Source organism: Rutidosis leptorrhynchoides, unplaced genomic scaffold (assembly GCF_046630445.1).
Source record: "Rutidosis leptorrhynchoides isolate AG116_Rl617_1_P2 unplaced genomic scaffold, CSIRO_AGI_Rlap_v1 contig65, whole genome shotgun sequence".
In the NCBI taxonomy this organism is placed as follows: Eukaryota; Viridiplantae; Streptophyta; class Magnoliopsida; order Asterales; family Asteraceae; genus Rutidosis; species Rutidosis leptorrhynchoides.
In genome coordinates, this window is record NW_027266858.1 from 2,947 (window position 1) to 30,172 (window position 27,226).

The following is a 27,226-nucleotide window of genomic DNA, read 5'->3' on the forward strand; positions in this document are numbered from 1 at the left end:
CTCAAATTTGAAAAACAGCTATATATACATCTGAAATCAACTTAAACTGGATTCAACCATTCTTAGTTCGAAAACAATAAAATTTCACTGAAAGCAATATATTACATCTGAATTGAGACATCAGCAAACATAATCAACGTCCATCCCCTAGCTGTATGGTATGGCTGAGCATCAACAGAGAAAGAAACACTGATTGATGTATACAAAATGAAATTACAGTCCTCAGCTACAGGAAAATGGAGTTGATCATAATCCAAACAACCAAAGTAACACGATAATCAAGATAGATAGATATATACACATGAAAAAGCATTTAGATACAATTCATGAGTTCCATTCCATACAAAGGTAAGATTTTTATTACCAATAAAGAAGACGAGAGAGATCATTTATTAAACTCAATAATCAGATGCATAATCTCTGTAATTCTCTCTATGATTGAGGTTACTACTCTCAACCTTACTTTCAATTCTGTCTTCCTCATCGTCCAATGCAAGTCCACCCATAGCTCCAGCAGCAGCACCCACAGCTAATCCTAACCCCATCCTTCCGATCCTTGGCTGCGGCGGCTGCCTCTGATTATCATACGGAGAGTAATCAACAGGCGCTGAAGGCCCACCTCCATACCCACCAGAAGTCCGATTATCATGCAATGGCCGTGGTGGTGGCGGAGGAGGAGCTGAGGAATTGTAGTAACCCGAGCTATGGTAGAATGGATCATGAAACGCAGGGTAAGGCGATGACGGTAGCGGAGGTGACATCGTCGGAGGGGGTGGCCTGTAGAAGTCACGCGGCGGAGGTGGTGCGTAATAATAGCTCGACGGATGTGGGGGAGGAGGAGGAGTGGCAAAATGGTAACTTTCGCGGATTGCGATCTTGACACGGATCTTCCCCTGAGGACGGCCTGACGGACGTGTCAACTCGTAAGTCCGGATGCGGTTAGCGTCGTCTGGGTCGGATCCCAGGTCGATGAGAGGAACGCGGAGCGTTCCCACCAGAGGCTTGGGCGTCTCTGAGGGTTTGGAGTGAAAAACTTCGAGAGTCAAAACGGCGTCTTGGAGGGAGAACGGGATGGGAATCGTGAAGCGCTCGTTCCATACGGGGCGGGTCGAACCGGAATCGTCCGATTTAGTGGCCAATCGGCGGTCGGCGTCGACCCAAAAGACGACGTAGGGTTTGAGATCGCCGCCGCTTCGCCAGTTGACGTTCTTGAGGTGTTTTGCCGAGACGATGGTGAGATCGAGGTCAAGATGCTTGAGAGGCGGCGGTGGTGGGCGAGAGAAGCCGGAGGAAGACATTTCAGCCATTAATTATGAATGATCGACAGCTTAGCAACTTTGAAAGGGTTTATCAGATCGTCGACTGATTTGGGTTTGATAAAACATTAAGACCCCTCATGTATGTCATATTATAGAATCCGCCCCTATACCTTTCATGACCAATTAAATCCCCCCTAAAACAATTTATATCGTTATTACCGTCCCTTTCTAGCTTCTTGTTGCCTGGTTCACTACAACTACTGCGAGTCTTACTTTGTTGTCCCTTGCTACTCTATTTCCTATCAAATTCACTTCTCGTTCTTGGCCTTCCAGACAAGCTTTTTATGTTTTGAGTTCCCTTTCCGCTTAGAAGTGCAGTGATAAAACATTACCCAAAATGTTTTTATGTACCCAAAATGGTTTGCAACCAATGCTCAGCCAACGAGGAACCTACAAGAGACTGTCTTTATGTGCAATGCATCATAGGTAGTTACTTGCATACATCGAATATGGTCCCCATTCACACGAACGCATGTATGGAGCCAAAATAGTAATAAATTAGGTAACATTCATTTCATGTTTCGTAGAGCATAGCTAACAAGAAGACAGCTATAGTACCATGAACATCTGAAATCAACTTATGATAAATTGGATACAACCTTTCATGGTTCAACAATAATGGAAATTTTACTGAAAGCAATATATTACATCTGAGTTGAGACACCAAAGCCTCCCAACTCGGAGCAAAATGAAAAACAGAATACTTAATTTCAGTCCAAGTAATCTCTTAATTAGCTGTATGGCTGAAGCATAAACAGTGAAAGAAACGCTAATCGGTAATGGATGGTACTGCTTACCATACACAATGAAAAATAATTATAAATCTATTGATTTGTGTGACTGATTATTGTTGCATTCATCCATGAGTGTTGACAGCTTCCCACACTAGATTCTTTGGAACTGGGCTAGAAACGTCTCGAGCTTGCAACGCTGCGTGTTTCAAAGTCTGGCATGTCATCACATTAGCCATCCAGAAAGTTGCACAGTCATAAGGTAAATCATGCTTCTTACAAAGTTCCCTCACAAATGGAGAAACTGTCCTGAGCTGGCATCTAGGAAGTCGGGGGAACAAATGGTGTTCGATTTGAAACTGCAAACCTCCATGAAACCAATCCATCCAAGGAGGGCACAGAATATCAAGAGTCCCCTTAGTTTGCATCTCGAACCAATCACTAGCCTTAGGAGGCCCCACAAACACACTCGAAGAGAAATGATTCAAACAGAACTGCACGTGTTGGATAAGTGTACCGAGAAAGCTAGTGAAAACAAACACCAGCCTTCCTTCCCAAGTTGGTAAGCAAGAAACAAGTAAAGGATACCAGATCCAAAACACACATACACCAAGTATCTCTAGAATTCTGTATTGTACGTTCTTCTTAGCAAATAGATATATAAATGATTGTGCGAAAAGGTTTAGCCTTGCGAAACACATTATGGGATAGAATGTCCAATGTTGGTAGCTAACCATGAATCTAGCAGCTGAATCGAAATTCATCTTTCTATCATAAAAGTAAGATGTGAGTGAGCTGAAGAATTTGGAAGACACCGCGAATAAAGGCATATGCTGAAGATCTGGATCGAAATCCAGACTGTTACAGGCGATGTGATGAGCATTGTGGTTCCATTTCCACCAACCAATACTGATTCCTGCAAGGCAATTACCAGACAGAATTTGCAAAACCCTATTAAACATAGGGCTGGCCATTACTTGATAATGGCCAGAGTCATGTCCGAGCCATCCACTTTGTGTCCACATAGAACCCATCAAAAACCCACATAGGAGGTTAACCAGAATGTTATCAGAACCCAGTAAAACGCCATAAACACTGGTAAGGAACAAAATTACCATGGCAAAGAGGGTGACTAACACAATATGACCTTTTTTATCAAACAATCCCATCTTGTTGAACTCTGCAACCAATTTCCTGTAATCTTTGGAAACCTCAGAGACAGAATAGTCTTTAAGATAATAGCCATTGAAGAGTTTTCCGAGCTGGGTCCAAGCTGTACCTGGATGATACGCAACAAATGCATCAGTCACGTCTGCCCAGCTACACTGAGCAATGGATGTTCGCCACCAGGATGGTCTTTGATCCAATCTGTGACGTCATAGATCTTTCCGTGGATCGAGATCCATAAATCTCCCTTTCTGTTGTGAGTCCGAAGCTCTTCTTTTGTAATGTAATTCTTAGCTCCCGCCATTGGAGAGCAAGCAGGAAGCTTTGAAAGTGGTAATTGTGAATTAACTTGTTGTTTCCTTTCTCACTTTTTCCTTTATTATGGGGTTTTGAGAGAAAGGAAGAGACTTTTGTGTGACAGAAGCATGAAAGTGAAATCAGTGGACTGGAATTTCACTACTCTGATTTCCTAATAAACAATCTTGTCCAATCCTGTGGATTTTAGCGCCACCCGTGAGTCATATAATTTCTACTTAAAATAATACTACTTGTACAGATGAGAAGTATGAAATCTCCTACATGGAACCACATACGCCACTAATAAACTTACACGTACTCCTTAAAACTGATTACAGTCTGACGTGGCTGAAAAATCTAAAACAGAAGCATTTGACTGCTTTTATAGTCAGTCTTCTTCTTCATTTTTGTATGAACTTCTAGAGGAGTTTCGCTAACTGAGCAAGGACACAAAGAGGTTGCTGATGTATTTCTAGAGTTGAAGAAATATTGTGTTGAAAAACCTGTTCAATGTCCTCTTGTATTTCAAGAGTGGGATGTGGTTTACTGCTCAAACCCAACATCACCAAGGAAATGATTCAGGTCGTGGAAGCTCTTGATACCGTAAAGAACAAGGTTTCCTTTTCTCTTTTCGGTTTCCTTGATGGTGAAGTCAGACTTAAAGGTAATCCTACTTATCATCTATAGTGTTCTGTAATCATTGCCCTCTGCATTATGTGAAGAAAATGAACATTTTTGTGTACATTGTAGTCAGTCTGAAACATAATATTGGGATATAATATGGAGTATTTTTAAGCTTTAGTTTTTCATTTTCATCCCAATGCTCTTTCTCCATCGTTGGGACTTCAATATGTTGTTTAACTGTGGTATTCTGTTTCTCATTGTGATTAGTTTGAGTTGTTTCATAATTGCACAGGTAAACTGATTGTATTGGATGAAGAATGGATCCAAGTTATATTCGAGTCCCCTGAACTCAAAGTTGGAGGATTAGAGTTCCGGTACGGTGGCCAGAGCGAGGTTAAGCTGCAAATAACATACGTAGATGAGAAAATCAGGTTGGGGAAGGGTTCGAGAGGATCCTTATTTGTTTTCAATAGACGTAAATAAACCAATGTAACTAATTTTTGATGTATAATTGAATTGAATCATCCTTTATGCTCTTTGTAAAACTAGAATTTTATGCTTTGCTAATAATAGTTCAATATATATATTGTAGTAAGAAAAAAACCATCAGCTAAACATTCACTGAAGAACTCTTGAAATTTCATTACAAAAAAAAAATTACAAATCACACATACTACACTACATTCCACAATTATAAAGAAAGGCAAAGTAACAGAAATGCTATTGCCTCCCGGTCTGAGGAATAAAGACAGTAATAAATGAATGGGATTAGTGATTTGCATTGTCTTTGCAATAGATAAGCATCCCCAACCAAACATTGTAGAAGATCCGCTAGAAAGAGCTGTAACGCATGGGATGAGTTTATTCAGTTTCAGTATGCAATACGATGATTGGATTGACATTCAGGAATTCACCGGCCGAGGTCTTCCGACTCATCAATGGATACTATATTTGTCTTCTGGAGATGGCACTCTATTTAGTTGGGATTATTTTAATGACAAGTAAAAGAGTTTGGGATGTGTATAGTGTACAGTGAAAGATGTGGAAGAACTCATCCAAGATAGTCACAATGCAGCTGAGTCTAGTCAGCAAAATCTTGAACCACAGGAGATAGATTTAACCTTTTCCCTCTCTTCATTTTCTTCTCCAACAAATCTAGGTAAATGACTTTATAATTTTCTTTTCTTTTCTTTTCTTTGTTTCAGTTAGTGTCAAAATGGCTCTTAAAGGGACTTTCTATACCTATGAAGATTTACACTATCCAGCAACTGAATTTGCATTTGGTTTGCCCCTGTTTAAAGTATTTGTATGGTAACATTCTTTATTTACTTCTAGAATATGATCCCGAATGTATAGCTTCGGAATCGGAACTCTCTGGGCAAGAGCATCCTGTTCCTTTCCAGAACTGTGAGCAAAAAGTTATGGTGGGTTAATTAAAAATGAGCTTTTTATTTCAAGGTGGAATTGAGTAGCAAATGTCTCTGTGAAGCCCTTCACGGAGCTTACAATTAGTTGCTAGTAAGAGACGATGAAACCGGATAAACAAGTGTTTGAGTTCAAATTCCAGAAGCAAAGACTAGAAACTCCGATACAAGCATCATCGGAAGAGATCTCAGATTCATCACCCGTTTCTAATTATATAAATTTATGGTAATCGACATCAAATCGTTCTGTCAATTTCAATCCCAACAACAGATACCATACCATATCCTGAAACAGACAAAAAAATCAAGAGGCGCCTTCTCTGTCATGCATTTCATCAAACACGCGACATATCATGACTTTACTTGAACATGCTCGGTAAAGAATTTTGCACTTCAACAGACATTAAAAAATGGGAAGAAGGTGATGTTCCTAGTTCTCTTATAAATCAATAGACTGGTCTTGCAATGTTCTTACACTGTCCGGTGCAAAATAGGATAAAAAATTGCTATCTAAATAATTTGTATATCTATGAAAAGTGAAAACCTTTTACCCGTGTGAGCAAGGGTAAAAAAAGGGTTATTTATTCAGCTAAGTTGCAACGTTGAAGATAAGGGTTATCAAACATTACATATCTAGACCAGTAAGATTTGTATTTCACAATTGCCAAATCCAACCATGGCTTGTAGTTACCATTATAGTGAATGACAGCTGCGTTCTCTATCTCAGTTCGGTTAAGGGCTGGATCATAGCCAAGTCCCAACACGTGCCAACCTCGATCCAGTGGATACGTCAAGTTGTAAAAAGTGATCAGCCCAGGTGGCAATGAGCCAAGTTTCCATAGAGTCCTATCTTCATTCTGCAATAAAATCTTCCAATAAGGTGTCAAAATATCCATTTCACTTTTTCAAAAGACGAACAAAGTAGAATGCAATGTCTGTTTATATCACTCTGTCCCAAAATATATGTCAATTTTTTATTTTACATATACTTTGAGACAGAGGTAGTAATAGAGAAGGTGAAAAATGGAGATAAATAAGTATTACCATATCTTGCCAACGATGATAAATGCCGGTTATGTTTCGCTTCCTCCATTCCATCAAGTCAAACATATTCATGCCGTACGCCCATCCACAAGCATTTGGATCAAAATTATCTGATATCTTTGGGTTGGAGAAATTGAGATACTTATCAAACCTGTGAAAGCTCTCTTTACAAGTTTCCACAGCACCATTGACCATCCCATGCAAATCAACTGACCAAAGTGGAGTCAAATCCTTCTGAACTACAATATCATCATCCAAAAATAGAATCTTCTTCAGCTTTGGATAAACTTCTGGAAGGTAGAATCGAAGATGATTCAGCATAGACAAGTACTTAGGGTTCCTGTACTTGAGATTGTCAGACCCAGCAGAGAGGGAGGAGAATTGGTTTGCTTTGAAATAATATTCTTTAAGTCTGGCAGATTCAAGTTGACGTAGAACAGAACAGTAAGAGGAATTCAACCACTTAAAATCATCAATCTTTTCCACTTGAATGGTAGCATTTTGGGGACCGTTTACAAGAAACCACATTTTCATTGGAGCAAAATTCAGTTTATCTGTCACTATATGGAAAACATGTTTCTCGGGCTCCTTTGCATGGGACACGGTGGAATTGACCACTACAGATGTCGCCAATACATTATCTGAAAAGATGGCATAATGGTAGAGAGAAGGATCTTCAATATTTTGTTTGTTGCTAAACTCTTTGTTTTGATAACCTTTGGCAAAGTAGTCTGTTGCAAGCTGCAATGGTAGACAGTGCAACGGTTTTGGAACGGTTTTTGCAGCCAGCTGAACCAAGAAAGCACTCTTCTTCTTCAGTGCACTCACAGAGTCCTCAGATGAAAGAAGCCAGGCTCGGATTTTTCTTGACATGGTTTGGCAGTCATACAAATTGTCTTTTGCTATGGAGAGAACATGCCCCATGGCTTTTGCTTGCTCAAGTGCACTGAAAAGGAACAATGATTAAAAGAGAAAAAAAAATAACATGACTTAAAATTTTTAGTCGAAAAAGTGGCAATACCTAGGGTGGAGTTCAGCATCAGAACTTGCTTCTCCAATTGCACGTAGATTTTGTCTCGAATTTTTCATGAGAGAGTTGTAAAGCTTATTTTCATTGTTAGACTTGGCTATATTTGCATATGCTTTGGCCATAATAATCTGGTCTCGAATAAGTTTCAGAGTCGAATCAGAATTAGGTGGTTCAAAATCTCTCCTCCATATACTATACTTTCCCTTGAGAGGAGCGTCCAGGCTTGCTGTTCGTTTGATTGATTCTAATTGCACATTCCTGTCAGTTATATTGTCTTGTCGAATTAGCTCTGCAGTTCGCAATTCTTTCCGTTTTTCTCGCATCATCTGGGAAACCAAGGAATTTTCACAATTCTAAAGCTACCAAAGAAAATGTATTCAAGTAACATAATGAAAGAATTGAACATTTCACCATGCGCTGGAGCTTCACAGGGCTCATCGTCTTATTAGGGCTCATCGTCTTATTAGCATGCAGGATTCCACTTTCTCCTGACTGATGATCAACCATACTATGTTCACCAGATTGTGAAACTGAATCTTCTTGAACCTGAAAGTATGGAAAAGATCAAGCTTGTTTCTTGTCGGCCTTCTGTGGATATCAATTATCTTTTGGATAAATATGGAAAAAGAACTTGAACTAATACCTGCTGGCTATTTGGCTTGTGAGGGGATCCTATGCTAGGATTTTCCAGTACCCATGAAGAAGAAAGAGAGCTCATTTTCACCTTCCCTACTCTAACAGCACCAGAAGTATCACTGTAAGTCGTAATAATGTTAATATCCTGCATAAAGCATATATATCGATTAGCATCCTTGAAATTGGTCCCTAGAATTGTTCTGTGCAATGTATCTTATAGTTAGTACCTTCTCGAACGGAGTATGGCTGACATCGGCACCAAAAAATGTCCCATGTTCCTGATATAAGAACATTCAGTGATTTTGAAAATGACAGTTAGTAAAACCTTCAGCACAATCATATGGTATGTTAACTTAAATTTGAGGAAATTTTAATGCAAAGAGCAAGATTGGAATCTTTCTATCATAAAGGGCCAACAAAGCCTAGCATATGACAATGAATCATACTTGACCATATAAGTATACACACCATCAAATTAAACAAAAACTATAGACTGATTAAGACCAAAACCTTTCCATCATGCAGAGGCCGGTATTTGAGCCCTCTATGACTGAAAAAGAAAAACAATGAAAGCAAATTAGAGATAAATTCAACGGAATTCTTCAAAATGAAAATGAAAAACAATAAACTGTCTTACAATGTTCTTGTATCAGATAAATCAGCATTGACATTGGCAACAAGAAACATAACCTGTAGGTGAAAAACACAACATTCTGTGAATATTTATTAATAGAACCGTTTTTAGATAAATTTGATGAAAATTAAGTTCAGCTATTCCCTAAGAAATATACAATGCAATCCAATCCAATTCAAATTATACGCAGCATAAATCAGATACTTACCAGATATATGAAAATGAGAAGCTGAGAAGTATAGCTGATGAAAGTAAAGAAATATGATTTTGACTCCATGAAGTTCCACTTTTATTTTAGGCTGAAAGTAGAAAAGTACGAATTTGATTCCACCACTTTTATTTTGTCAGACCTTTTCTCTCCCTCAATTCCTTGTTCACCATTAAGTAAAACACTCTCAGCATTTCCTGCCTATACAAATTTGAGCAGTCACTTTTTGCATACAGACAATATATCCAATTCATTCAACATTTGGTAGATTGAACAGCCCTTAATTCATACTATTATTCCTAATCACAGAGAAGAACAATTAAACCAATAAAAAATAGGTTCAGAAGACTCAATTATATGGCAGCGTCAATCAAAATTAATCAGCATAAAAAATAAAAAATAAAACCCTTTGCTAACCCACTCTACCTAAACTTGTCACCAAACTTAACCAAGCATATGCAAATATAGCCAAGTCTAATGATGGAATTAAACATTATAGTTTAAACTCTAAACTTAACCAAGCAATACTTGCTACAACTAACGATGGAAGTAATGGAATTACAACAAAAGCTCTGTTTATTGAGGGATTCACAGATCGACCAATTGGCCATCTTAAAAGTGACATTCATTTCCATACATTGACCTAGATGCTACAGCATTTCAGTTTCATCATGTCAAAGGCATACACCCAGAGGAAAAAGAATTCCCAAAAAAATAGCAGATTCATAAACACTGGAAAATCAATTGAAACCATATGATCAAAATGTCAGCTTCAATCGAACTAACAAAGCTTATTAAATCCCAAAAGAACTAAAAACCGTCATTATGTGCAAAATCAGACATGATTGGGTTGAAGAATATATGGACAGAAACAAGTTCAGGTGAATTACCCGATCAGTCAGAGCATATAATATAGTAGCTCTTATATACAAGGAAGACAGCAACACGCAACAATACCAATAAGCCCTGGAACGGCAATGCAAATTAAAAACAAAAATCACATCGAAAGCAAGAAATGTGATACAGCTTGCAATGAAGACACATTACACATACATATAAGCAAGGTAACAACTAAACAACAAGCCCGGAAAGTTAATCAAGTATGAAAGAACGTGTGATCAAACGAACCAGTAATGAGACGCACTTCGTGTCGGTCAGACTCTGGCCACCAGCAATAACCCAATAAAAACCAACAATCCAACGAAGGTTTGGATTTGGGGGAGAGAATCGATTTGCGTTGGGATTTTATGGTTGGGTGTTTACCATTGTATTTAGGTTAGTGGAGAGATTAGATTTGGGGGGAGAGAATTGATTTCGATTTAAGATTTGATGTTTAACTGTGGGATTTTGTTTCTCATTGTGATTAGTTTTCAGTTGTTACTATCTACGTAGTATCTTTTTTTTATGAGTGGCATTCTTTCTATCTGGTCTTTGTAAAAGGACTTTATTTAATTTAAAATATTATTGTCAAATCGATATTCGACACATGTCCTTTCATTAACGAATAATAATTTAACAAATATATTTTAAATTTTGAATTTAATTAAGTTTTAATTTATAATTTTAAGCCAATAATATTAATTTTTTCCTATTTCAATTAAAAAATCAAAATACGATAATAACATAATGATTCCTAATAAAATTCTATCAATTATTTTATTTTAATTCTAATATAATAATTTTATTCCTAATCAATTTTCTATCTATTATTAAAAAAAAATCTTAATAAACAATTTTTTTAATAAAATTATACCAATTATTTTTTCTTAATATATATATTTTTAATTTTTTTATTAAACAATTTTTTCTAATTAAAATTCATTATATTTTTTTTTATTCCTAATTAAAACGGACATATCTTCTTTTTCCTCTTCAAATGAACGTATTATTAAAAAAATTATTCTTAAACAAATTATAATATATATTATTTTTTCTAATTTTTTTCATCAAACTATTATTCCTAATAAAATCCGTTATATTACTTTATTTATTTTTAATTAAAATGGATATATCTTATTTTTTAAAAAATTAATATTTTTCCTAACTAAAATTCATTTCATTCTTTTTCCGTATTTCTAATTAAAAAAGATATATCTTCTTTTTTCTATTCAAACGGACATATTATTAAAATTATTATTTCTAATCAAAATATAATATATACTTTTTTCTAATTTTTTTCATCGAACTATTATTCTTAATAAAAATTCATTATATTTTTTTTATTCTTATATTTTATTTAACTAAAATGGGGATATCTTATTTTTCGAACAATAGAAACAACGAAATTAATTAGATACAATTATAATTTTATTATGAAATCAAATTTTAATATGTAAATTTTGCGTTTTGTTATATTTACTATTTTTGAAAATAAAATAAAATTTTAATTCTTGTAGATTTTAAAATAAAATCAAAATAATTATAATTGATATAAAATTAAAATAATTATATTTTATATAATATTTGACATAAATTTAATAATGTTTAATAAAAAAATTATTATTGATATATAATTTTTTATATGATATATTTAAATTATTAATATTATAGATACGAATTTTTCGTCTAACAGACGTGATCCACTCACTTATTAATACATAAGAGTATTTTTTCTATAAGTCCCAATTTTTAAAACTCTCATGTGGCACATAAATTCCCAAAATTTTCTCCGATAGTCCTCCAAGCAGGGATAGACCAAAAAGACTTTTAACTAATCAAAATCTTTTAATGTCAGAATTTTATTAATAAAAAATACATTACCCAATACACACTTTTCCTAATAAAACTAATTAACTTTATTTATTACAAAACATGTTACAGTATTGACGTATAATAAAAAAATATTTTTTCTTAGTCCTAGATTAATTAACATCACACACAGTTATATAAATCGATTAATACTTAAAAATAGTGTATTTTATGTATAATTTTGTTTGGATCTCTTAAATAAGTTTCTTTCAATGTGTGTTAAATTTTAATTATTGATCAGTGTTTTATATATAACTTCAATATATATAGCTATATTATATTATTTTATATATCATTAATTATATTAGATATATTTATATATTTTTTTTAAAAGTTTGAATTATAAAATTTGTGACAATGAAATGAATTGTCTTAATTATATATAAGTCTCAATGTTTTTTTCTCACTGCTTTGGTGTCAATGACGTGGCATGAATCGAGACTTACAATGCGATCCTCTAATAATATGAAATAGGATGATGATGATTTCGCACAGGTAAACTGATGGTAAAATATTCTCTCTATCTACTACTTCCTCCGTCTCAAAATAAATACAAATTTTTACATGTAATTATTTTAAAACGGAGATAGTAATATATATTTTTTTAACTTTTCTTTATACATTCAAAATAAAATATATGTAATTAATGAATATATATATTTATTAGAAGAACTAAAAAAAATGAGATGCAGAGAAAAGCCAGTCTTGTTCATTAAAAAGAAAAAATTACAAATCATAACACACTACACTACATTGCATTCATATTTATAATACTCCCAGATAGTACAATGAATATCGTTATGGGACGAAAGAGCTAAGGGAAGATGCAGAGAAAAGCCAGTCTTGTTCAATTTAGTTTTAAGAGTATCATACATTGAAGTGTCTATCAATGGAAGCAGAGACTAGAGAGCCATCTTGAGTTCCGAGGAATACTATCCACTGTAAACCAACATGATAAAACTAGGGATCCTTTTAAGGACTAGCGAAAAGATATTATGCTCAATTGCTCATGCATTCTTCAACTCAGCTATAAATTTTTGAAGATCTTCCAACTCAACATTTGCCAGACCTGCAAAACCGAGACAAATATATAAAAACTCCCAGTAACAGTAGAAACAGATATTATATTACTATATGAACATTGTATTTCTTACCATTTCCACGCTTCATTCCAATCAACTCCTCGCTTGGGTTAAACATCTTCTCTGTTCTATCACGGTCGATATCTTTCATCATTTTTTTGTGCAGCTGATTCATCTTTGTACGCATATCAGATACAGTCTTTTCCACCTCTGCATGTCAAAAATGTTAAGACCATGGTCACAAACTCACAAACAGAATTTTCTGCTGCTGTTTTCAAAACATAACACTGAAGATTTCAGGTTTATCAAAGTGTTAAGCTCCTCTTCACAATAAGATGACCAGCTGGCTAAAGCGTTGAGCTCTTGATATACAAAAGCTAGGGAGTATATCTTCTTAAAATTATCAGTTCACTGAGATTTGGGATCAATCAAACAGTCTAAGATCTTAAATTACTGTCCATGCTGGTAAATTACCAAGTGCCTTTTACATATATATGCAGAGTATAACAACACGCTGTATAGAAAATAAACAGAAACTTACGGTGCAGAGAATTGAGACGATCCTAAACCTTATCCATATAACAAAATTCTTTTGAAAGAAAAGAACAAACAGAAAGAAGAACTTGGTGGTATACTATACACACATACCTTGGAACATGTAATTTACCGAGTTGTCTTCATATGGTTGTAATGCCTCTTTGAGAAGTTCAGCAGACCGACCACTTGAAGCAGTCTCTCTCTTTAATGTTTGGAGCTCTCTATTCAGTTGAACAGATTCCTTCCCAACCTGCACAGCAAATTTCCCCTATAAGTATACTGTAATTCTATAACTATAGGAATGTCCGCGATTGCACAAGAATCTTTAAAATTGTGCAGATTGAAACTTACTGCATTAAGCTTCTCCCTTAAGGAAGCTAACTGTGCATCTTGATCTGGATCCGTAAGTAAATCTTGGCTTACTGAATCATCACCACGTGAACCATCCTATAGAGCAATTTTTCAAGAGTTGTTAATTACAACACATGGCTTTGTGAAAAAAATTTGACTCAAATGAGGTTAACAGCTTATTAATAGAGAGACATACATTCCTGGGTAAAGAGAAGCCTTCTGGAACCGCAAAACAGTGCTGAAGACAGTATTTCTCCCACAGTCCCAGCCTCTTATCCAAAGCCGATTGAACCATATTTCGAATGTAATTTACACCCTGATCATCATAATTTGCACCGTTCAAATTATAAACAGAAAAACTTAATTCTATCATCCGACAACTTTACTATGTTCTACAGCTAATACCACCAGTAATCTAACATTTGAGCTTGCCCAATTGTTCAGTTCATGTTGCCTTTCATCTAATTTGTCCTTACCCATTCGTTACATGAAAAAATTGAAAAGTAATTTATCCTAACCTTGGTTAGATCTTGCGAGCGATTGGTGCCGTCCGTTTTCAAATGGATGGATGCTTGCCTGCATCGAACATGTAACAAAATTTGATGAAAGAACAGTAAATAAACTATAAAGGAAACGAAAGGATAAGAGGACTTTTTCTTTGTTTAAATTACTTAGTGTAGAATTCAAAAGCGTCATCAATTAAATCATCGACGCTGTTGAGAGCTTCGTTGATGAATTGTTGTGGGTTTATGTTGAGGGAATTGAATATAGCTTCGCTTTCGCTGCCTTCCATTTCTATCCAGAGAGAAGAGAACCAAAGAGATTTCTGGGAGTGTCACTAGTCAGTCACTAATGTCTATGGGCAATTATTATTTTAGGGTTCATGTTTGCAATTTCTACAATTTTCCCGCCAAAATGTGGACGTTCGCGAGCGCAACCCGTGTATACAAAAATCGATTCGGTTCGCTTCTATTTTTAAAATAAGTAGTAGTAGTATAATGTGCTTGAAAGGTGTGTGTGTGACCCACTCGGGTTAATAATTATGGTTTCAGAATCGGCGGAATTCGATTTAAAAAATTCGACCGACTATGCTGAAATGTCACAAAATGTATACTGTATTTGAATAATAACTGTCACAAAATGTCGAATTAACTTGATTGATTCCTCATATCAATTTTGTTTCAATTGAATTTCTTCCAAAAGCATTTAGTAATTGTTTTCAATCGAACCGTAAAGGTGGTTCATTCATAATACCTTGGTTCAGAAAAGAAACGACACTTTTTTTTGGATGAATGCAAATCAATCAAAGGCAATAATTGTGAAGATTGATGAGAGTACAAATACAAATTAGCATTTTAGCCGGGCCCGACTTTGGGGATGTCGTGGTGCTCGCTAAGATTTGCCAGATACTGATTAAACTCATGAATCCGATCGCGGTGAGATTTTTTGGCCATCTTTGCCAGTAACTTCTGCTCAATCTTCTCTCTCTGTTGCATAAACTTCCTTTCTGCTGGCGTTAGATACTCATTCTTTGATTCTACTTCTTCGTTATTGCCACTCTCCTCCTCTGAATAGGACTTTGACTGAACTCCTGCCAAGAAATTACTGTCATAATTCAAATTAAAAGTACAAAAAACAATTCAGGTCAGGTAATGTGGGAATTAGGCCTTTGAATTTTACAATCAATTTTAGATTTCACATCAGCTGTTTGATTATGAGCTCAGAGTCGGATCCAATAATCCTACGAATTACGAAGTATATACCCAAACATCAATTTCATGTCTTGCAATTAAAATCATTATTCGCCGAGGAAAAAAACGACATCGAACGGTAATAAACCAACCTGTTATGTAAATGTCGAGTCTCCTGTTGTTCTTGAGTTTTCTTTTCTTTTTCGTGACGCCGGCTGATTTTACGATCAGTGGTTTGCCCTTTAGCTTCAGCTTCTCGACAACTACGCCGTCGTACGCCGACATCTCCGTCTCCGACCACCACCAATCACCTCGAGCTTTTTCACGTAACAATTTTCACTCTTTGTTTTCCAATTGTTGGATCTCTTATAAATATATATGGATGGATTGGAGAGATATAAGAAGTTTCCAGAGATCTGTTGTGGAAGAAGAAGGTTCTAGTTTCTGGATTTTGGGTTGACAAGTGGCGCACGTACATTGAACTCGCTTTTAACATAAACGGCATCGTTTTAGCCACCATGGGATAAAAGCATGATAATAATGATTTTTATTTTTTTTAAAAGACGATTATCAATTGCCATGGCAATTGCCGCCATTCTTCAAGCGACTGCTTCTTCGTCTACTCTTTCTTCTTCTTCTTCATCAGGTTTGTAATCATTTCATTATTGCATGAAATCTCAACTACTCAAATTGGGCGTAGATCTAATCGTGTGTCTTGAATCTTGATACTATTTAGGTAGAGGATGCGTATACGCGGGTCAATCAGTGGTAAAACATCTCTTCTTTTTCGAAGTTAGATTAAATTAAACATGAGCTCATATGAAGATATAATCGAATTCTGGATTTTAAATTTCCTTTTTTGGGATTGTGCAGAGGGCATTGCCTGTACGATTGGTAACTGTAGGGAAAAAGAGGTCGCCTGGTGTCCAATTAATTGTAGATGAATACATTCAGAAGATCAAACCTTACTGCGCCCTTGACGATGTTCAAATTAAATCCAACCCCAAAAACGCACGGTACAATTACAAACTGTTCATCTGTTTAAATGTAGAATTTCAAGTAATTCTGAGTTTAGTGATTGAAGTTTAAACTTTTAGTGATTGGAAAGCTCAGTTGGACGATGAAGATGTCGCTGTGATGAATATTATCAGGTCTGACGATTGGGTAATTGCTTGAATCCATCAGGAAATCGTTGTAGTTTCCAACTTGTCTTATTTGCTTCTCTGCAGTTTAAATTGAAAATCTTTGATTTCATTTCTTGTAGGTCGTGATGCTGGATGAGAATAGACAAGACATCTTTCCAGAGAAGATGGCTGAATTAGTTGGGGATGCTGGGAATTCAGTATGTGAATTTAATAAATTTGTATATTTTATGAAGCTCTAAGTTCTTTCCTTATGAGGAGTGTTTCAATTTGGGATTGTAGGGAGCTTCAAGGCTCTTGTTTTGCGTTGGCGGAACCTATGGACATGGACAACAAGTTTGAAAGCGTCGTAACTTATCCATTAAGTTGTCTTCAATGGTTTTAAATCATCAAATATCATTGCTTGTGCTCATGGAACAACGTTGTAGGTAAGAATTTGTTAAACCACAGGTGCAAATATACAGGACCTGGTTTCCTTACACTTATAGAATCTGTTTCCCCCTAAGGAGTTCCGAGTTTTCTACTGTGCATTTTATTACAAGTTTAAGCATGGTGGAGAAGGATTCCGTTTTTGTCTTACTACTCAGAATCATGCAGCTTAAAGTAGAATGTTTGATGACTTGAACTTGAGGATTGTTTTGTCAAACAAAACACAATAACTAACGAGTGCCTGGCTGTTTCATTTTCAGGTCATGGACTATTCTCAAGGGACAAAATTACCATTACTAAGTATTCTATGATACTGAGTAAAGTTTCAAAGATGAACGACATCGTTGACGAAATCGTGTTTGAACAATTTAGCTTAGTATCAGTCTTCATGTTGTTAGTTTCAGAGGTTGTCCTATTGACATGTTAATATATTTTTTTTCCTTGCCATTTGTTAAATCCAGGTGAGGGTGAGTCTTGGTGCAATCGGTTAAGGTTGCGTCTTTGTGGTCTAGAGGTCACGGGTTCGAGTCACGGAAACAGCCTCTGTGCAATTGTAAGGGGAAGGCTGCGTACTTAGCGCACTGGAGTTTGCCCTTTTTTTTTTTTTTTTTTTAAAATCTAGGTATATGTGTTGACCTTACGTGTCTGTGTAAAATGTATGGTATCGATTTCAAGGAGGAAAGAAAGAAAGCATATGGTGTCGGTTAGTACATGTCACTTTTTAATCCTCTCTCACTGGCTAAAATTCTGCCATGTCACCTGAGATTAATCTCAAGCCATGTGTCAACTTCGCATCTGCCTAAAACGTCTCGCCCTCTCACAACGTCAAAACCAAAGTCAATAAGGTAAATGGCCATTTTCTATCTCTGTTCCTCGACAATCTCGTCTCTTTCCCTGAAGAATCTTCTTCACCCGCCAAAACCCTGCCCATTTCAAAAAAAGCTATTGATTTTATCTCAGAGAATGAACTCTACCTCAATCCCCAAATGGGTTTCATCGTCATCTTCTTCTACAACAATTTGCCAGGCTGTTCCAGGATTGAGGATTGAGCTCTGTGGAAATGGACATCATTGTTGATCAAACGTTTGAAAGATACACAGCAAAATCGATGAAGAGGAATGCGAAAGGCACTGCCATTGTTTGGTTCAGGAATGACTTGAGAGTGTTGGATAATGAAGCTTTGGTGAACGCCTGGCTTTCATCTGAATTTATTTTGCCTGTTTATTGCGTTGATCCTCGACTTTTCCAGACTAGTTATCACTTTGGTTTCCCCAAAACTGGAGGTAATATTTGATTTTAATTTGGAGCATGCATGTTAGACAAGTATTATCATTGAGCTAGAGATTAAAGAAGATCCCTTGAAAAGTAGTTCTAGACTTCAACTTTATGAATAGTTGAGAATTGAGAGAAATAACCCATCAATGTAAATTCGCAACATAGATGAAAATGAATTGCGAAGGAGGTAGTTGTCAAATTAGTTTCTGCTGGTGTAACGTTTTTTCACCCTAATTTGACAGCCCTGAGAACTCAATTTCTTATCGAATGCTTGGCTGACTTGAAGAAGAATCTGATGAAGAAAGGTCTTAACTTGCTCATTAAAAAAGGAAAGCCAGAGGATATTCTTCTTTCTCTTGCAAAATCATTTCAAGCTCACACTGTTAAGTCTCCATTTACTTTTTTAAATATTGTAAACTCTGTATATTGCTTTTGCTATGCATATCTTTAATTAGTTAAAGCAATGTGGTTGTTGAATTGACACCTTTTAGTTTGTCAGGTCTATGCACAGAAAGAAACCTGCAGCGAAGAAGTGAATGTAGAAAAATCAGTAAGCAAAGGCCTAAGGCAAGTGAATTTACCCTCTCCGTCTTCTTCTTCAAAGTTGCAACTTATCTGGGGTACAACTATGTACCACAAAGACAACGTCCCATACGATACAAGCAGTTTGCCGGATATCTACACTCAATTCCGTAAGGTATATATATTTCTGCTAAACTTGAGTTTCCCTTAAAATTGTCAAACAAGAGGGAGTATGTAAACGTTTTTACTTAATATTTCAGTCAGTTGAAGCCAAGTGCGAAGTTCGAGGCTGTATAAAACTTCCTGCATCATTAGGTCCAGCACCAAATGTTGATGATTGGGGATCCCTTCCTTCTATTGATCAGCTTGGACTCGAACCTCAAGAGGCATGTTCATTATTCATTTTTCTATTATGCTATGTGCCACCAAAGTTTGAGAGAAATTAACAGACCGAGATTTCAACTTACAGATTAGTAAAGGCATGAAGTTCTTGGGAGGAGAAAGTGCGGCACTGAGCAGAGTAAACGAGTACTTCTGGAAGAAGGTATGCAAACACTAATCTCTGTACCTAAAACTCTCTTAAATTTTTTGTATACACCAAAATGCTGCAGAAGATAAGAAACACTAAATCTTTTGGCCCATCGATTTTCATCAATATTTTGATTCTTTTTTGTATGCATGTGTAGGATTTATTGAGGGTGTATAAAGAAACAAGGAATGGGATGTTAGGACCTGATTACTCCACAAAATTCTCTCCTTGGCTTGCCTCTGGATACATTTCTCCTCGTTACATTTATGAAGAGGTCTTAAAGTCTGATACAAGCCATATGATGCATAATTAACACAATCTTGGTAAACAAGCAGACTAACATGGTTATAATTCCTTGATTCAGGTAATGAGATATGAAAGGGAAAGGCTTGCAAATGATTCAACATACTGGTATTTCTTTTATCCATCCTCTTTCACTAGCACAATACGCTTTACACATTTATAATAAAGCAATGGTTTGATGCCTACAGGGTGCTGTTTGAACTGATATGGAGGGATTACTTCAGGTTTCTATCTGTTAAATATGGAAACTCTATTTTCCATTCAGGTGATGATTAAGGTATAGCCTTTGCTATTTTATTTCTCAAATTGCATTGATAAAGCCTGACGTTTATCGGGATTGCCTTGATTTTCTTTCCTAGGTGGCCCCTGAAACATAGAGCATAAATGGAATCAGGACAAGAAACTGTTCGAGTCATGGAGAGATGGTTTCACTGGGTAAAACAGTATATTAACATCATTCTACATAAGTGTGCCTTTGTGTAGTAGTAATCCTTTCTCAGTTTTGTGTAAATTGCGGAAAAGTGTAGGTATCCCCTCATAGATGCCAATATGAAGGAACTCACAATGACTGGGTTCATGTCAAATAGAGGACGCCTAGTAAGATCTTACCCTTACTTCATGTTACTTTAGAAAGAAGTAACCGAATTGCAGGGAGATATTATTCAATATCTTAGTGTGTATATATGGTGTTCTGTAGATAGTCCTTTCTTGTTAGAGATATGGGGCTCGACTGGCGAATGGGGGCCGAATGGTTCAAAACATGCCTTCTGGATTATGATCCTTGTTCCAATTACGGAAACTGACCTATGGAGCTGGTAGGACAATTTTTCTGGTTATTTGAAACCCCAATAATGGTTGTATAACATCAATCAAGACCAATTAACACATTTTTTTCCCTTTGTTTGCCTTTAGGAGTTGGAAATGACCCCCGAGAAGATCGATATTTCAGCATCCCTAAGCAGGTAGCAGAATGGCATCAGGTTTAAGATTAAAAATTACATGTAGCAAATATTCAGCACTGCATAAAAGCTAATGCAAATTCTTTCATCCTGAAGGGGAGTATGTTTCTACTGGTTGCCTCAACTAAGAAGACTGCCAAAAGTAAAAAGAAACTTTCCTGGGAGTATAGATTACATTAAGCTAGTTGTATCCTATATTCTAGTTAGATAGTTTCAATTTCCTCGTAGTGTAATTACGGAAGGATCTTAGTTTTGGTTCTCTGCTTACATTGTAAATTCATAATCCTCAGGTCCTCCTGTATTTTGCATGTTCACTTAGTGGTATGTCACATTACTGCATTACCAATCATGGTCATCAAGACAGTACATAGTACTATCATCAAAAAAAGACGGTACATAGTAGTATGGGGAAGACCTCATGTCATGTTTCTTTGTTAAGCATTCACATACTCAAGAATGTACAACATATTCAAGAATGTGCACCACCATGGTATTGGCTATTGATATGGGAAAGTCAAAGCCAAAAAACAAACCTTTAAAAAGAAAAAAAGTATCCTTGCAATTTCTCATAGAAACAATCTGTATTACAAAACCATCAATCAATTGGTTTGACAAATATTTATCAGCCTAACCAAATGCCTATCACAAAGATAGTGCAATGCGTCTGTAAACAGCTTGGAAAGTTTGCCCCCCATTTCTTGCAACCTTCTGTCCTTCCTCAGTAGCACTAGTTAGAAGCTTGACAGCAGGGTCCACTTGAAGCTCTTCCTTGGTCAGAGCTTCAAACATTGGATGATCCTCTAAACAATTCTTCATCCATTCTCCAAGTTCTTCCACATCGGTGATGGTATATATAATCCCGCCAACACCAAGAACATAAGCATACTCATCTAGCAAGTGTGGACTAATAACCCTTCTCCGATGGTTCTTTTCTTTGAAACGAGGATCAGGAAACAAGAAAAACATCTTCGTAAGCTGACCTTTCTCAAAATAATTTGGAATGTACTTCATCGAATTCGTACGAACTACCGATATATTCTGATAATCGCCATTGTTATTGGTTGCTCGTAAAGCTATGATCCTTTCCTTGACATACTCTGTCACTTTGTCTCTGATTTCCATACCGATCATCAGCGTCTCGGGGAAAATTGTCGAAAGACCGATTAAAAGCCCTCCAAAGCCACACCCAATATCTGCAAACTGAATCTTTTTCTTGCCATCAGCGTGACCAGGTGACAGAAAGATTTGCGGGTAATAACTGGAGAGCTCAAAATGTGAAGGAGAGATTGGCACGGGGAAGTGTGCATCACTTAATGGATTGCTATGTGCTCTAGCTCTGTAGAAACGTTTTCGAGGCAGACCAGTAGACTTGCTATGAGTCGAGATTTTCTCGTTTTGCAACATTTTTCTTTCTTCTCCAAGCTGCAGCATGGTACAATTAATAAGTCACGATTCATGGCCCAAAAGGGACCATATATTTAAACGATCTAAACAGTTGCATTCCCATTTTATACACTACGATATCATTCTAAACTTTCAATCATTACAAACACAGGCCGAAACACGAAATCAAGCTCACATAAACAAATAATCCCAAATCATTGTAATTTAGAAAAAGAAAAAAAGATTACAAGCAAAAAGACGAACCTTGAGGAATATTACTTGGGAGACCAATCAATCAAGCAAGAGCTGTAAGTAAAGGAGGCTCCTTTGCTCAACGGAATTGCAAAATTCAAACTGCTGATTTTAGGGTTTATCACGGGGAAATTCTAATTTTGGGACATCCTAAGTAACTTAAACCATAATGGGCCCCTTCAGATGGATTGTGATGGGCTTCTAGATTAAGGCCTCTATTAGTTCTGAAAATTGGTTGTATCAATTTTTTTGATACATCAGCATAGTTAGGATAAAAAAAAATAGAAGAGGATTAACTCTTCATAAAGCTAACACCAGCCATATCGGCTATTATGATGGACCAAGCCTATCGGTGGAGGCTCCCAATATGTGAATTTCGATCGGTTTGAACTACCCTTCTTAGCCATTAAATCAGCAAGCTGATTCCCTTTGCGGAGAGTATGTTGCAATGATACTTGCCAATCACGATTGAGAAGCGATTTGATGTCATAAACTACTGTAGCACATAAGTGACATTGCCAAACCTGAAGCTTCAAAACGTGGAGAGCATCTTTTGAATCTGTGTACACAGTCAAGTGTACCAATGAATCCTAATTTAAATCCCAAGCTAACCTCAGACCATGGAAAAGAGCTAACAATTCGCTCATAAGATTAGTTTGAGCACCAATGAATCCTGATAATCCATGAAGCCATAAACCAGAAGACGAGCGAAAGGCTCCACCTACACCAGAGGGACCCATATTTCTCAAAGAACTGCCATAAACGTTAAAACAAACTGAATCATCGTTAGGAGCGATACAACTGACAAATCGAGTTGGGCAAACTGCTGGACGATTTGTGGAGGAGAAGAATTTGACACAACCATTAACAAGTTCATGATACATCCTGTATTGCATTAAGTCAATCAAACGCTCTCCACCTATGACTTCCTTATTGCGAGGAATCCAGACAATCCAAATTGTCGCTAGGAATCGAATGTTAAATTGAATGCCACTGCAATTAGTATTTACATTTCTACTCCATGTTTTAAACCAAGTCTTTGCGTCTCCCTGGTAAAAAGAAACTGGAATGGTTCCACCCAAAACTCGAAGCCATAAATGTGTAGCCAGTAAGCAATCACGTAAAAGGTGGAGAGAACTTTCCTCCTCTAGCTTGCAACGACCACAGATTGGATCTAAATTCATTCCGTGATGAGCCAATAGATAGTTAGAACAGATTATGTCATGACAAATTTAGCAGCCCAAATTTTTTATTTTTTCCGGACAAGGCAATTTCCATAGCCAGTTCCAATCGCTAGATATGATATTATTTTCAATTCGAGACAACCAATTAAAGCCAGATTTCACAGTACAGATCCTTTCAGTTGAACCGCCTCAAGTCACCTGATCTCAGACCAATGTTTGGGATTCGAATGATTGGAAAATTGTTATACACTGCTTCAGGAATTTCGATAGTAATATCATTCAGAGCAATACGCCCTTGAGACGTTAGGACATCTGATATCATAAGTTCTATGTCTGCATCGTCAACTTCATCAATAAAATCAATCAGGGGACCCTCTCCGATCCAGTTATCAAACCAAAGAGAGACAGAATTATCAGACAATACTCTATACACGAAACCCAATTTAATTTTGTCGAGGACCTTTAGAATACTAGTCCACATTAAAGAACCACCAAAATTATAATTGTAGTGAAATAAATCTCCCATCCCCATATAGTTGGTTCGAAGAATCTTTACCCACGATTTGTCAATATTGTACATGATGCTCCAAATAAGTTTGCCTAGCAATATTCATCGTCCGGGTTTTTCGAATACCAAGTCCTCCAACTGAGCGTGGCGTAGAAACCACATCCCAATGGATTAAATGAACCCCACGCTTGTCTCCATCTGAACTCCACAAGAATTTCTTTGAGATCTGGTCAATATTAGAGCAGACACTTTCAGGTATTCAAAGAGATTGCATATAGTACGTTAGAATTGAATTCATAACAGATTTTACCAAGGTGGCTCGACCTGCAAGGTTCAGTAACTTCGATTTCCAGGTTGATAACTTGCTTTGAAACTGATCACGAATGCGATTGTATTGAATTTGCTGCCATCGACCTCCATCAATATACATGCCCAAGTATCTGCCGAAATTATCCGAAAATTGCAGACCAAGTATGTTTTCGATTGAGCGACGAATATTACGAGGAACAAATTCGTTTGAGATAATGCGAGATTTGATCTGGTTAATCTTCATTTCTGATGCATCACAAAATTCAGACAATACGTTTTGAACAGTCAATACTTGCTGTGAAGTAGCTTTTGAGCAAAGGATTACATCATCAGCAAAGAAAAGATGAGAAACTGTAGGACCTCCTCAAGAGCATTCAACTGGGTTCCAATGACCAGAGGAGACACATTCATCAATCATAACTGCCAATTTTTCCATCAATTTTAAGTTCGTTAAACTGGTTGGATCAATTTTAAGTTGTTCAAGATTCGTCACGTTTTTCTATAGTAACTAGATTCTGAACTGAAATCAGAATGCAAAACTTTTTTTTATGCTAATCAGAGAACTTTATTAAAACTGATTGTCCAAATGGACTAAGTCAAATACAGCAGAAGGTAATGTAACATCAGTAAAACGTTTTGATGCTAACAGAAAATTCAAATGAGCAATACTATCTGCTACTGTATTAGCTGTTCTCCTAACAAAGTGAAATGAACAAGATTGAAAAGATGCAGCTTCCTTCTTGATAATGTCTACCAGCACTCCACAACTCTTCAAACACCTCCTTATTTTTGCAATTCCCTAATCAAGCTCAAACAGTCACCTTCAAGTTGAAATTTTTGCAACCCCAATCGTTGAGCCAAAATCCAGTGCTTTCATTGTTGCACAAGCCTCGGCATGAAAAGCATCTTCTACCAGTCCAAATTTTCCCCATTCTGCCTCTAGTACACAACCATTCTTATTACGAGCCACGACACTGAAACAGTTTGAATCAGCTCCGTAAATGAATGATGTGTCAAAGTTCAACTTTAGTTAACCCAAATCTGGTGGCTTCCATTTCTCTTCTGCAGATTGTACATTAGGAGGCCCCTAAAAAGATAACTGGTCTAGCCATAATAAATTTTCTCTCCACTTCTTAATACCAACCACACTAACTGATGGCCTTTCGCACACAAAATCAAACACCACCTTATTTCTATTCGACCATATCCAGTATGCTGATAAAATGAACATGGCAAGGATCTCCTCATTCAGACTAGCAAATACATTATTCAGCAAACTAAAGACATTGCCAGATGAGTCTTCATAAATATGGTTCAAATTCAATAGAGACCAGACTTGACGAGACCAAAAACAGTCATAGAAAGCATGCAAAATCGATTCATCCCAATTGCCACACACCAAACAGATAGTGGGAATAAAAGTCATACCTCGACAAAATAAGTTATCTGTCATTGCAAGGATTCCTTTACAGAACTTCCAACAGAATGGCTTAACATTTGGAGGAGCTTTACTGACCATAACTTATTCCAGTACACAAACAAACTTATCACCGGCTCCAAATTCTTCTTAGTCAACACTCATCAATAAATCGCGAGCCACATGATATCCCAATTAGACAATATACTTCCCTTCCTGATTCCCCAGCCAAATAAATTGATCCTTGGCATGCTTACTGATCAAGGGAGTCGCCATAATTGCGTCTGCCTGTTCATTTGAAAAGAGAGCCATGATACGTTCCTGGTTCCAAGAGAAATCAAGTTGATTAATCAAGGATGATACAAGGAGATGTTTATCAAAAGAAGCAGAAATAGGCATGACTCTACTACTTTCAACATTAGAAACCCATTTATCATTATAAACTTTTATCTCAACTCCATCTCCTACACGCCAATGCCCTCCTTTCAATAGCACTTCTCTTACCTCGATCAAAGCTCTCCATATGGCCAAGAGATTAGAGCCTAATACTGCCTTCTTGAATGAAGTAATACGAAAATACTTTGTTTTAAAGATTCTGGCCACCAATGACTTTGGATTGTCCACTAACCTCCAAGCTTGCAAGCAAAGCTAGGTTATGAGCTTTCTTCGTTCCACAAAGACCGACCCCTCCAGGCCACCCAATGGATCATTCTAGCTCCATTGTCAGTACCCCACAGAAATTTCGCATAGTACATTTCTAGTTCCTCGTAAAACCCGGCTAGTAAACGAAACAGGCTCATGACATACGTAGGAATCGATCGAAGCACCGATTTTATCAAAACCTCCTTCCCACCTGCTGAAAGCATCTTCCCTTTCCATCCTTCCATCTTGATTTTAGTTCTATCTCTCAAGTACTCGAAGGAAGCACGTTTACTTCTTCCTATTAAAATAAGCATTCCCAAGTAGTTCAACTCTGACAAACACTTTGAAATCCTGAAAGACTGTTGTAGGCTCTCTCGTAACTCAGGCACGTTTCTACTGAAAAAATGCTTGATTTGTTGAAATTCACCTCTTGGCTAGCTGCAAGTTTATAGGTCTCCAAAATATCAAGAAATTCCTGACAATCAGATTGTGTAGCACGCAAAAAAGCAAGACTGTCGTCGCGAAAAGCAAATGAGACACCCTAATCCGTGTACGCGATACACTAGCTCCTTGTAACAAATTCATGGTTGCTTTGTCTTCTATCAAGCTGGTTAACCCTTCTGTGCACACTACATATAAAATAGACGAGAGAGGATAGCCTTGCCGCAAACCTCGAGAGGGATAAAAGACCCCTTGTTCAACACCATTAACCAAGATAGAATACAAGACAGAAGATATACATCTCATAAGCAAATTTAGGAAAGCCATTAGAAAACCAAGCCAAGTCAAACATTGCTTTATAAATGCCCACTCCAATCTGTCTTAAGCTTTCCTGATGTCTAACTTAAA

The 27,226-nt window shown here is 36.6% G+C and overlaps 7 protein-coding genes and 1 pseudogene across 7 annotated transcripts; 2 read left to right on the forward strand and 6 right to left on the reverse strand.

Moving 5' to 3' along the window:
- Positions 1-398: 398 nt before the first annotated feature.
- On the reverse strand, positions 399-1,307 carry LOC139884971 (uncharacterized). Its single transcript, XM_071868930.1, has one exon. The coding sequence runs from the start codon at positions 1,305-1,307 to the stop codon at positions 399-401; it is 909 nt and encodes a 302-aa protein (XP_071725031.1).
- Positions 1,308-2,175: 868 nt separating this feature from the next.
- Positions 2,176-3,560, reverse strand: LOC139884980 (acyl-lipid (9-3)-desaturase-like; annotated as a pseudogene).
- Positions 3,561-6,143: 2,583 nt separating this feature from the next.
- On the reverse strand, positions 6,144-9,938 carry LOC139884972 (probable galacturonosyltransferase 3). The gene is made up of 11 exons (XM_071868931.1): positions 9,933-9,938; positions 9,257-9,315; positions 9,115-9,148; positions 8,910-8,962; positions 8,783-8,822; positions 8,500-8,550; positions 8,280-8,417; positions 8,048-8,182; positions 7,628-7,962; positions 6,607-7,552; positions 6,144-6,419 (listed from the first exon to the last, which is right to left on the reverse strand). The coding sequence occupies exons 1-11, from the start codon at positions 9,936-9,938 to the stop codon at positions 6,144-6,146; spliced, it is 2,073 nt and encodes a 690-aa protein (XP_071725032.1).
- Positions 9,939-12,869: 2,931 nt separating this feature from the next.
- Positions 12,870-14,625, reverse strand: LOC139884973 (protein MIS12 homolog). The gene is made up of 7 exons (XM_071868932.1): positions 14,504-14,625; positions 14,351-14,408; positions 14,029-14,148; positions 13,833-13,928; positions 13,593-13,731; positions 13,017-13,154; positions 12,870-12,931 (listed from the first exon to the last, which is right to left on the reverse strand). The coding sequence occupies exons 1-7, from the start codon at positions 14,623-14,625 to the stop codon at positions 12,870-12,872; spliced, it is 735 nt and encodes a 244-aa protein (XP_071725033.1).
- A 562-nt stretch (positions 14,626-15,187) lies between these two features.
- On the reverse strand, positions 15,188-15,808 carry LOC139884974 (uncharacterized). The gene is made up of 2 exons (XM_071868933.1): positions 15,676-15,808; positions 15,188-15,423 (listed from the first exon to the last, which is right to left on the reverse strand). Exons 1-2 carry the CDS (start codon positions 15,806-15,808, stop codon positions 15,188-15,190), a joined length of 369 nt encoding a protein of 122 aa, XP_071725034.1.
- A 294-nt stretch (positions 15,809-16,102) lies between these two features.
- Positions 16,103-17,394, forward strand: LOC139884975 (putative RNA methyltransferase At5g10620). The gene is given in 7 exon segments (XM_071868934.1): positions 16,103-16,169; positions 16,260-16,291; positions 16,397-16,539; positions 16,621-16,687; positions 16,788-16,865; positions 16,948-17,093; positions 17,355-17,394. Coding segments are annotated over 7 exon segments (573 nt in total).
- A 549-nt stretch (positions 17,395-17,943) lies between these two features.
- Positions 17,944-21,053, forward strand: LOC139884976 (cryptochrome DASH, chloroplastic/mitochondrial). The gene is given in 17 exon segments (XM_071868935.1): positions 17,944-18,144; positions 18,146-18,377; positions 18,612-18,751; positions 18,869-19,066; positions 19,152-19,277; positions 19,361-19,435; positions 19,578-19,694; positions 19,785-19,831; positions 19,912-19,988; positions 20,083-20,158; positions 20,251-20,320; positions 20,425-20,521; positions 20,524-20,538; positions 20,636-20,689; positions 20,761-20,787; positions 20,790-20,869; positions 20,973-21,053. Coding segments are annotated over 17 exon segments (1,713 nt in total).
- A 271-nt stretch (positions 21,054-21,324) lies between these two features.
- Positions 21,325-22,086, reverse strand: LOC139884970 (tRNA (guanine-N(7)-)-methyltransferase). Its single transcript, XM_071868929.1, has one exon. The coding sequence runs from the start codon at positions 22,084-22,086 to the stop codon at positions 21,325-21,327; it is 762 nt and encodes a 253-aa protein (XP_071725030.1).
- Between the last annotated feature and the right edge of the window lie 5,140 nt (positions 22,087-27,226).

Excerpts from the sequence above, each read along its gene's own strand:
- LOC139884974 (XM_071868933.1), bottom strand. The coding sequence starts at position 15,808 with ATGTCGGCGTACGACGGCGTAGTTGTCGAGAAGCTGAAGCTAAAGGGC. Across the intron at positions 15,424-15,675 it reads ACTCGACATTTACATAACAG|GAGTTCAGTCAAAGTCCTAT; the intron begins GTTGGTTTATTA and ends ATTTCTTGGCAG.
- LOC139884971 (XM_071868930.1), bottom strand. The coding sequence starts at position 1,307 with ATGGCTGAAATGTCTTCCTCCGGCTTCTCTCGCCCACCACCGCCGCCT.
- LOC139884970 (XM_071868929.1), bottom strand. The coding sequence starts at position 22,086 with ATGTTGCAAAACGAGAAAATCTCGACTCATAGCAAGTCTACTGGTCTG.
- LOC139884973 (XM_071868932.1), bottom strand. The coding sequence starts at position 14,625 with ATGGAAGGCAGCGAAAGCGAAGCTATATTCAATTCCCTCAACATAAAC. Across the intron at positions 14,409-14,503 it reads GCTTTTGAATTCTACACTAA|GCAAGCATCCATCCATTTGA; the intron begins GTAATTTAAACA and ends TGTTCGATGCAG. Across the intron at positions 13,732-13,832 it reads TAAGGGAGAAGCTTAATGCA|GTTGGGAAGGAATCTGTTCA; the intron begins GTAAGTTTCAAT and ends TTTGCTGTGCAG.
- LOC139884972 (XM_071868931.1), bottom strand. Across the intron at positions 8,183-8,279 it reads ACAAGCCAAATAGCCAGCAG|GTTCAAGAAGATTCAGTTTC; the intron begins GTATTAGTTCAA and ends CCATACTTTCAG. Across the intron at positions 7,963-8,047 it reads CTGTGAAGCTCCAGCGCATG|ATGATGCGAGAAAAACGGAA; the intron begins GTGAAATGTTCA and ends TTGGTTTCCCAG.